The sequence below is a fragment of the Dipodomys ordii genome, unplaced genomic scaffold, assembly GCF_000151885.1.
Source record: "Dipodomys ordii isolate 6190 unplaced genomic scaffold, Dord_2.0 Scaffold131, whole genome shotgun sequence".
NCBI classification, from domain to species: domain Eukaryota; kingdom Metazoa; phylum Chordata; class Mammalia; order Rodentia; family Heteromyidae; genus Dipodomys; species Dipodomys ordii.
In genome coordinates, this window is record NW_012267347.1 from 1,112,221 (window position 1) to 1,123,186 (window position 10,966).

At 42.6% G+C, this 10,966-nt stretch overlaps 1 protein-coding gene and 1 pseudogene across 1 annotated transcript in view; one reads left to right on the plus strand and one right to left on the minus strand.

Moving 5' to 3' along the window:
* LOC105996408 (intelectin-1a-like) overlaps positions 1–7,020 on the plus strand; it is a 27,469-nt gene extending 20,449 nt beyond the window's left edge. Inside the window, exons 3-7 of the mRNA XM_013030489.1 lie at positions 1,100–1,350; positions 1,692–1,850; positions 2,708–2,819; positions 3,623–3,726; positions 6,991–7,020. Of these exons, the coding sequence (XP_012885943.1) occupies positions 1,100–1,350; positions 1,692–1,850; positions 2,708–2,819; positions 3,623–3,726; positions 6,991–7,020 (656 nt within the window). The remainder of the gene's footprint in view (positions 1–1,099; positions 1,351–1,691; positions 1,851–2,707; positions 2,820–3,622; positions 3,727–6,990) is intronic.
* A 1,766-nt stretch (positions 7,021–8,786) lies between these two features.
* Positions 8,787–9,663, minus strand: LOC105996474 (annotated as a pseudogene).
* Positions 9,664–10,966: the final 1,303 nt, after the last annotated feature.

Sequence of the window (10,966 nt, forward strand, 5' to 3'; positions counted from 1 at the left end):
GTCTCTCCTGCCCGGGCTGGCTTTGAACTGCGATCCTCAGATCTCAGCCTCCTGAGTAGCTAGGATTACAGGAGTGAGCCACCAGCGCCCGGCTTGGATTTTTTTTTTTTTTGTCGGTTGTGGGGCTTGAACTCTGGGCCTGGGCGCTGTCCCTCAGCTCTTCAGCTCAAGGCAAGCACTCTACTGCTTGAGCCACAACGCCACTTCTGGTTTTCTAGTGTTTTATTGGAGATAAGAGTTTCATGGACTTTGCTGCCCGGGCTGGCTTTGAACCATGATCCTCAGATCTCAGCCTCCTCAGTAGCTAGGATTACAGGCATGAGCCACCGGTGCCCGGCTAAGTGTATGAATTTTTTGCATGAATTACTTTCACAATGTTGTGATCAACTATCACCATCATCTTCAGGAATTTTTTTTTTGTATCTCCAAATGGAAACTCCATAGTCAATAAGTGATAAATTCATGTTTTCCCTTCCTCTAGTCCTTGGTCACTGTCATTCAATTTATGGTCTTCATTAATTTGTCTCTTTTACTTACCTCAGATAAGTAGAATCAAAGATACTTGGATTTTTGTGTCTACTGTATTTCACTTAGGATACTTATTTTAGTTTCCACATCTTGTAGCATGGATAATTAATTCTCTTTTATTCATTGCTTGTTTATCTAAATATTTTATGAGTATATGTGATATGTATTATATATTCTATACATGCAGGATACTTTGTTTATCCATTCATCTGATGAGGAATACTTGTTTCTGCCTTTTGGTCCTGTGACTAATAGTGCAATAAATATTAGTGAATCTAAATCTCTGCTTTCAATTCTTTTGGGTAGGAGTAGAATTGTTTGGATATCTGAGAACTGGGTTTAACTTTATGAAAACTACCACTGTGAATTTGGATAATCCTATGTCCTATCACAATCTCAGAAGCATGGTCTTCTAGATTGAAGGAGATTCTAGTACCTCAGGAACAAAGTTATAGGATTCAAGAGAGGAGACATTAGGCCATGTTTCTAGTTACCAGATGTGTTCTGATTTGGAGATGAGATGGACCAGGAATCCACAGACAGGGAGGCTCTGGACTGGCTCTCTCCACAGAGGGCCTGTACTTCCTCCACACCAACAATAGAGTCATCTACCAGACCTTCTGTGACATGACCACTGTGGGCGGTGGCTGGACCCTGGTGGCCAGTGTACATGAAAACTTCATGGCTGGGAGGTGCATGGCAGGTGATTGCTGGTCCAGTCAGCAGGGCAACAGAGCAGACTACCCAGAGGGAAATGGCAACTGGGCCAACTATAACACCTTCTTTGGGTCTGCAGAGGGAGCCACAAGCGATGACTACAAGGTTGGTGCGAGCCTCTACCCAGCTGGACAAGTGTGAGGACTTGAGTGTGGCTGGGCCACCAGCATGTAGGAGAATGGGTTGGGAGGAGGGCTTTGGAAGGTAGGGTTATAACAGAAGAGAGAAATGAATGCCTCGAATCTCAGCTTATTCCAAACAATGTCATTAGGACTTGAGTATTGCCAGAGTACTATTGTCTGCAGGAAATAGAGGTGAATGAACATAGCTGGCTATCTGTCCACCTGGAACCCAGAGCTATCAGGTCAGCTGAGAGCTGCACATGTGGACCTGTAGTCTTGTGGGACTGTGTGGCTGGGCCGGGATAACTGTTGGTTTCTTTCTAGAACCCTGGCTACTTTGACATCCAGGCCCAGGACCTGGGCATCTGGCATGTGCCCAACAAGACTCCCCTGCAGAACTGGAGGAACAGCTCCCTGCTGAGGTACTGCACCTTCACTGGATTCTTCCAGCATCTGGGACACAATCTGTTTGGACTCTACCAGGTACATGAGGATGTTCTCTGGGTCTGGTTTTCATGGGTGTAGAGAGAAGCAGGTGTTTGAGGTTGTCCAGGAGCCATTCTTCTATGCATTGTTTTTTTCTAATGAATTTGCTTCTCTTCTGCTTCTCTCAGGAATTCTGAGCTTGGGACCAAGAGTGGGAGAGAGAAAATTGGGAGAAAGAGAAAAGATAAATATAGAAACTGACTATGGTGTTGAAGACATATAGCAAAAGGAAAAGATTCTTGTTTTTCTTCTTTTTTATTGCCAGGATTGGGGCCTGTCTCAGGGCCTGGATGCTGTCTCTTAGCTTTTTTTCTACTCAAAGCTGGTACTCTATCAGTTGAGCCACAGCTCCACTTCTGTTTTTTTTTTTTTTGTTAATTAATTAGAGATAAGAGTCTCACAAACTATTCTGGCAGGGCTGGTTTGAATTGCTATCCTTAAATAACAGTCTTCTGAGTAGCTAGGATTTTAGGCATGAGCAACTGGCTATTTGTCTGGTTTTGAAGTAATCTCAGTTGCTGAGACAGCAACTTTCCCCCTTTATAGACAGCAGCATTCCTGGAAGAGTCAAGGCTATTTTCCTGGCTGGCCACTGGTGTCTCCGGCCTGTAATCCTAGCTACTCAGGAGGTTGAGATCTGGGGATTGAGGTTTAAAGCCAGCCCAGGCAGGAAAGTCCATGAGACTCCAATTAACTAACAGAAAAATGGAAAGTGGGTCTGTGGCTCAAAGTGGTAGAACACTAGCCTTGAGTAAAAGAGCTTAGGGACAGCGCCCAGGCCCTGAGTTCCAGACCCACAACTAAAAAAAAAAAAGCTATTTTCCTTAGTCAATGACTTCTTCTATTCTTTGTAGAGATTCCCAGTGAAATATGGAGGAGGGAGGTGTTGGACTGACAATGGTCCAGCAATACTTGTGGTCTATGATTTTGGGAATGTCCAGAAAACAGCATCTTATTATTCACCCCGTAGACAGATAAGTCCTTAAAGTTCTTCTGACCTCTTCACAGGAAACTAACAGAAGTTATGATAGATAGTTTTCACTTCCTGCAGCCTGGTTCTTTTCTATAAACATTGTATGTATGGTCTCCATTAATTTGCACTGCTACCCTTGATGTTTAGCGTAGGAAACTGGAACACTGAAGGTCAGGAACTGTCTGAAGGCATAGGTAGGAGAGTTAGCATTTGAACTGGGGACATTTGCTCCAGAATTACTCCTAGGAGTCCCATTAACAAACCCTTAGTACCTTGATAGGACCAAGCCAGAGTCATGTGCACAGGGCAGAACCAGAGACAAAAGGACAGGAAAGTTTTATGTCCATTGTGAGGACTAATTATTAGTTTGTTTAGTGCAAGTCTAAGTTTGGCAACTTATCCTTCATAGAGGCTGAGCCTGTGATTTACCATTCAGAGCATTTATTAGTTATATTTGGGATTTGAGACTTTAAAATTATGGAGAATCTGAACTGTGTGAACAGGTTTGCTAATTAGTACAACTTCCTGGATGTATTCAGTGGTGATCTCAGTGTATTGTGGAATTTCTCCATACAAGCATCTGGCAGTCCAGGGGTGATCTCTGAAGATCAGCTAATGTGCTCCTGAGTTTGGAAAAGACCCTTCATAGCCAACATTTGACTGAGAGACTCCAGGCATTATTTACAGTGGTGCTGGGCTCTATTAGTATACCTGAATGTTGAAATCTCTGAGCTGGTTCCAAGGAAGTTATTTCTAACATTTTTGTTAACTAATGTTTTCTGTCACTTGTTTTTAGGTGAATTTACTGTGGGATTTGTCCAGTTCAGAGTATTTAATAATGAGAGAGCAGCCAATGCCTTGTGTCCTGGAATGAGAGTTGCTGGATGTAACAGTGAGCATGTGAGTCTGGTAAGGGCCTGTGCGTAAAGTTGAGTTTGTGTGTGTACATGTGCACATGCTGAGTGTGGGTTGTGAGTGTGAATGTGTGTATATTCAGGAGTGTAAACCTGCTCCTTGTTGGGGTAGGGATGAGACCTATGGGACCTTCTGTCTATGCTGAGAGAACTGTACTATTGAGGACCAAAGTCTAGAGTTGAGGTTTCAAATGCTGTCTGCTCAGCCTTTGGGAATAAAACATTCACTCTCTGTAGTTAGGGCAAGGCTTGTGTTCAGTAAATGTCTCTCAAAGTCTTTTGGGGGCTGAGAAAGCTCAAAATATAGCCATTATATCTCTTCACCTGATGTCTAACTTACATTTCTTTTCTTTTTTTTTTTGGCCAGTCGTGGGGCTTGAACTCTGGGCTTGGGCGCTGTCCCTCAGCTCTTCAGCTCAAGGCGAGCGCTCTACCACTTGAGCTACAGCACCACTTCTGGTTTTCTAGAAGTTTATTGGAGATAGGAGTCTCATGGTCTGTCCTGCCCGGGCTGGCTTTGAACTGTGATCCTCAGATCTCAGCCTCCTAGGATTATAGGTGTGAGCCTAGCTAGGATTATAGGTGTGAGCCACCAGCACCCAGCTCTGATGTCTAACTTTCTTTCTTGCTTTCTTTCCTTTTTGTAGGTTGTGGGGCTTGAACTCTGGTCCTGGGTGCTGTCCCCCAGCTCTTCAGCTCACGGCCAATGCTCTACCACTTGAGTTTAGTGCCACTTCCAATGTTTAGCCTTCTTATCCAGCCCTATCAGGGCATGCATAGATGTACACTGTACTCAAGATTTTACTAGAAGAGTCTTGGACATTTGCTAGACCTGACTACGTCCCTTTGCACTCCCCACCCCCTGCTCCCTGCATCACAGCACTTTCTGTGGTTGTAGACTGCTTTGTGGCCTGATTGCCAGGGAAGGCATACTTGGCTCTTATCTGAAGCAGCATTCATGTCTCCTTAAATCTGGCATCATTATAACACTCTCCTTCTAGTCTCATCGGGAGGAGTAATGGCCAAAGGCAGGATGAGATTGTACTCCTTGTTCTCCCCAGAATGAATACTATCAAGAGTAAGCATGCTGTCTTGTGACAGAGCCCTCCCTCAAATCATAGTGCAAAAAGGCTTCTGAAATGCTACAAGCAGACCCTGAGATTTCTCCTTCATTACCTAGCCATCCCTATCAGCACAAGGCAGCTTTTCAGTGGAGATCCTAGGACTGTGATGGGAAATGATGAGTATTGGGACCCTTAGGACCTGGCTCCTATGCCATTTTTTTTTCTGTGGCCTAAGGAATGTGTACTAGTAAGAGTGCATGGGCCAGTGTGCACCTGTTTACTCCCAGTGAAGTCTTCAGTGAGAACCTACATTGTACGAGTGCAGAGGTTCAGGAGACACGGAGCATCTATCAAGACAGACATTTATACAAAGTCCTAATTATTATCTGATGTATGTCAGGTTCAATAGAAACATAAATGAGGGAGTAAGGGATAGCTTTATGGTGGAACACTTGCCTTGCATGCAGGAAACCCTTCATTTGGACCCTTAGTAGTACAAACAAAACAAATAAAACAAAACAAAACTAAAAGCTGGGCATTGGTAGTCCACACCTATAATCCTAGCTAATCAGGGAGCTGAGATCTGAGGATCACTTGAAAGCCAGCCCAGGCAAGGAAGTCTGTGAGATTCTTTTTTTTTTTGGTCTGGCCATGGGGCCTGAACTCTGGGCCTGGGCGCTGTGCCTCAGCTCTTCAGCTCAAGGCTAACACTCTACCACTTGAGCCACAGTGCCATCTGGCTTGTTTTCTTTTTGCTTATGTGGTGCTGAGGAATCAAACCCAGGGCCTCAGTCATGCAAGACAAGTGCTCTACCACTGGGCCACCTTCCCAGCCCCATCTGTGAGAAACTTATGTCCAATTAACCACCAGAAAACCAGAAGTGGAGATGTAGCTCAAAGTGATAGAACACTAGCCTTGAGCAAAAGATCTCAAGGACATCACGCAGGCCCTGAGTTCAAACCCCATGACTAACCAGAAAAAAAACCATCTAAAAATAAGTAGAATTTATGAGAGCACTTAAATCTGCTCAAGGTGTCAGGGCAGTGACTGTAAGAAAGGTAAAGGTAACTTCTGAGATGGAGTCTAAGGTTGGACAGATGTTTATGAGGTATCAGAACAATCTACATTGAGTATTCCAGAGCACATGCAGTCATGAACAAGCAGTGAGCTGTTTTTTCAGTTTTGGTGCATGGGATATATATGTATGGAGTAGGGACAGGAGCTGATGCTAGAGATCTTAACAGGAGATGGATTAAGAAAAGACTTACTTTTTCTTTTGGTCAGTCTTGGGGCTTGAAATCAAGGTCAGGGTGTTATCTCTGAGTTATTTTCTGCTCAAGGCTAGCACTCTACCACTTTATCCATAGTTCCACTCCTAGCTTTTTTGGTGGTTAATTAAGATAAGAGTCTTGTGGCTTTCTTGACAGGGCTGGTTTTGAAGCATGATCCTCAGATCTCAGACTCTTGAGTACCTAAGTTTATAAGCATGAGTTACCCATCTCTCTCTCTCCTCTCTCTCTCTCTATGTTTATGTATGTATGTATGTATGTACCTATGTACGTACGTATGTATGTATGTATGTATGTATGTATGTTCTGGTTCTAGTGCAAAACTTAAGGCCTGGATTTGAACATATAATGTCTCTGGGCCACCAGCTGTATTAATCAGCTTTTCATCAATGGAATAACACCCGCCCCACCTCCAAAGAACACCCAGCTTAACTAAGAAAGAATTTATTTGATTTATGATTATAGTTCATGGTAGGGAGATACTTTTGCTTTTAGGCCCTTAGCAAAGCTGAAACATCATGGAGGAAGATCATGGGAGAGCAAAATTACACTCTCATGGAGTCTATGAATCAGAGAAGAGGCAGTCAGGAACAGGCTAGGGCAACATACCTTTTAACACATGCCCCCAATAAATAACTTCCAACTTCCATAGTTCCACCCACCTCCAAGACTTGATGTAAATTGTGAATGTACCAGTGGATCGACCCATTAATGAAAGCAGAGCCCTCATGATCCAATGACTCCTCCTCACGTATGAACACTGTTTGAATGGGGGAACTGTGTTCAATATATGAATATCTTTTTTTGTTGGGGGAGGTGAAGGAAGGATTCTTTATATCAAAATCGTAACACCAGCAGATTTTTAATAACCACTTCCTCTTCTCCCTATGTTCCAGCACTGTATCGGCGGTGGAGGGCACTCCTAGGCAGTGTGGAAACTTCTCTGCTTTTGATTGGGCTGGATATGGAACTCATACTAGTTGGAGCAATAGCCTGGCAATAAGTGAGGCAGCTGTGTTTCTGTTCTATTGTTAAATGCTTCATGATATGGGACCCCAGACTTCTCCCAATATGGGGTCCATAGGATGGAGAACAACTCACTAGTAACTAGAATGTTAATGATAAGAGGAAAATAGAGTAAATCATATTCATTCAAGGCTGGTGTTTTTATGAATTTGGTTGATTCTACTTCAAATACTTTTGTGCTTAAAATTTAAGGGTTGAGAATTCTAACAGAGGAGCACACCAACCCTCAGCCCCTTTACAGTGGCCTCTTAAAATAGACAGAGAAATATGGCTTAATCAATTAATAGCTTGTGTTTGGATTCTTTTTTGGTGTGCACCAAATAAAAATTGTCAATATCCACATCTGCTACATTGTAGCCTTAGTGTTTGGAGCAATGAGAAGGACAGGGCTGCAGGTTTATAATGATGGTGACTCTTGTTTGGTAATGACTGACACTTTTGGCCTCTTCAGTGGTAACAATGATCAAGATGCTTTAAACTCACACACTTACATGTTGAATTAAAATCCCTTTGTGTACCTACTTAAAAATAATAAAAGCAGGGCTGGGAATGTGGCTTAGTGGTAGAGTGCTTGCCTAGCATGCATGAAGCCATGGGTTTGATTCCTTAGTACCACATTAACAGAAAGAGCCAGAAGTAGCACTGTGGCTCAAGTGGCAAAGATCTAACCTTGAGCACAAAAAGATTCAGGACAAAGCTCAGGCCCTGAGTTCAAGCCCCAGGACCGTCAAAAAAAAATAATAAAAGCAAGTAAATAACTTTTAAAAAGGCACCCAATGCCAAATCATCTCCATTGTTTTATTGGTACAGACAGGATGGGGACACCATTAGCTCTGCCCCACAACTGTTTTCTTTAGAATTCAAATATGATTATAGCAAACTCTTCAAACTCTCCCTTACCCTGAGCCAGTCATTTACTTCTCATTGGTTAGAAGTTCTTAGGACTTGGGGCTGGGAAGGTGGCTCAGTGGTAGAGTGCTTGCCTTGCATGCATGAGGCCCTGGGTTCGATTCCTTAGCACCACATAAGCAAAAAGAAAAAAGCTGGAAGTGGCGAGTGTGGCTCAAGTGGTAGAGCGCTAGCCTTGAGCTGAAGAGCTGAGGGACAGCTCCCAGGCCCAGAGTTCAGGACCCACAACGGGCCCCCCCCCCCAAAAGAAAAGAAGAAGAAGAAGTTCTTAGGACTTGTGGTAATGAGAAGAGGAACAGAAATAGGAAGCAGAAGAAGTGGAGGAAGGGGAAATAAAGGAATATGGGAAGAAATTTCCTTTAAAAATGTCTTAGAAGGTTATTTTTTGTTGGTTTGAGACAAGGTTACAATATAGCCTTGTCTGGCCTCATATTCATGATTCTCCTACCTCTGCTTTTCAGTGTTATGATTATAAGCAGGTACCACCATATCCAGCTGAGAACTGAGAGGTTACTATATTTATATTAGATTTGTTTCGTCCTTGGCCAGAAAAGTATTAATTTTTTCTCTACTCCTTTCTTCCTAACATTTTTCTACCTGTTTTTAAAATTTTATTTTAGTTAACCAAATAGGCAATTTTATTATCCTCATTTATGACATTTAAATCAGATTAAATAAAATAATGCATTTTATTGCAATTTCCCAAAGAAGGACCAGCCCTTCCTTGGTGGGCTTCATCCTGGTGCCCACCTTGTTCCAGCCTTGCCCTAAGTCAGAGAAACTTCAAGAAGCAGCTTAACCACCTCTGTAATTGCCACTCTCCTACAGCCAGTAATCTTCAGGTGGAGACCACACTCTTGGGAAAGCTTCTATTTCTTCCTGGGTATATTTATCCAGTTATTTGGGCACTTTCCATGGCTGAGGAAGCTCTTCCACTAAATTCTTAAGAATAGCTTCTGGCCCCCTTTCGACCGCGCAGCCCTCTTTGGTCTTGGTGCTTAAAAGAATTGAAGATCCTGAAGACAAGTTATCCAAAACAGATTTGACTTCTTCACCCCTTTATTGATGGACAAGTTGATTGCAAGGGAGTATAAAGGATTTTTTAAAAATGAATTTGCAACATGACTGGTGGGTTTGAATGACTGCATTTATCAAGTCCTAACAGAATTTTACTGAATGTACATTTATAGTTCAATAAATATATTTTTAAAAACATCAAAAAAAGAATAGCTTCTGGAATATCCTCATCTGGGAAAAGAGGTAGCCTTTGCATCATTGTTCTCCTGTGAAGGTTTTTTGGCAGCATGCCATAAATAGCCAATTTCACAATTGCCACTGGAGCCCTCTGGTGAAGCTGAGCAGCTGTTACTTGTTTAAATCCACCAGAGTAGCCAGTATAAGAGGAATATACTTTTTGTTCTCATTTGTTTCCAGAAAATGCAGTATGCTTTGTGGTCATTATGACAACATGGTCTCCACAGTCACTCAGTTGATGGCATAGGTTTAGGTAATCCCTGAAGGTTTACTTATGCTACAGTACCCAGTTTGCCAGGAGGCTGCATTTTCCCATCTAAAAGATACCATATTCGAGCAAAAGTGGCCCATTGCTGGTGCTCCCTGGAGAAACTTGACATGTCTGTCTCTTCACCGGCAGGACAGGACAGTGTGTTTTCTACCTTTTTATGTTTATTTATTTCTTTTGCTTGAACTCTGGGCCTGGGCACTGTCCCTAAGCTCCTTTTTGCTCAAGGCTAGTGCTCTGCCACATTCAGCTTTTTCTGTGATTAATTGGAGATAAGAATCTTACAGACTTTCTTACCCAGGCTGACTTTGAACCACAATCCTCAGATCTCAACCCCCTGAGTAGCTAGGATTACAGGTGTGAGCCAGTGGCACCGAGCTGTTTATTTTTTCTTGGCTTTTAAAAACTTCTTTTCCCAACAATGGAGGGGTAACAATGTTCAAGAGGAAGTGTACTCATTACCGCACTCATGTAACTGTAACCCTCTGTATAGTATCTTTACAATAAAAAAAAACAATACATGAAAGACAAAAAAACAAAAAACTTCTTTTCCCTATCCACTGTCCTAAAACACAGATGTCTTCACTCTTTCTATTTCTCAGCTGTCTTTCTCACTAGAGAATAAGAAATTTGATGAAGTTTTAACCTTGGGTTGTTGGTGTGTCTTGTATATGACTCACTTCCTGCGGGCCAGGCAGAGCTAGCCCAGAGTGCACGAGCAGGGGAGCAATAGACACTTTGTTCTTTTCACATGTTCCTTTAGCATCTCCCCAAATAAGCTGGAAGATGAGTTAAGTGAATGGTGGATATTTTTGGCCTGTGCCTTCTAGCATTTTGATTTCAGAAGCACAGATTTCTCAGCATCATTGCAAATCTTCTTGGCTGGACTTCAAAACACTAAGTATTTGCCTCACTAGAAGCAAGCAAGGAGCAGGGTTGAGCTTATGTTATGGGCTTCCCTTCTCTGATTTCAGAGTGTGTCAATTCCAGGCTAAGTGCTGGGCTGCAGTGATTTAAGAAAAAGATAGGTGAAGCTAGAGTTGCGGGTAGTGGAGCCTTTAGCCCATTCTGGAGCAAAGTGTCAAGTTCTCAGATGAAGAGGGACCTGTGAAAACAGAGGAGCAACTTCAACTTCAAAGAATGTTGGAACTTTCCTGAGAAGGGAATTTGGCCTTATCTCTTCTTTCTACTCTAGAGTGGCCACAGGGATCTTTGAGAGGGTGAGTTCTCATCTGTTATAGTTTCTACTGTGCCACACGCCTATAGAGATAAATGTTAAATGTCCAAGTCCTGCAATTAGAAGGATTTTATCCAAATCCTGGTCCTTAAGGTCACCTGACTCTTGAAAGTTTTTCTTTTTTTTTTTTTTAAATTTTATTTTATTTTATTTGTGAACATACTGTACAGAGGGGTTA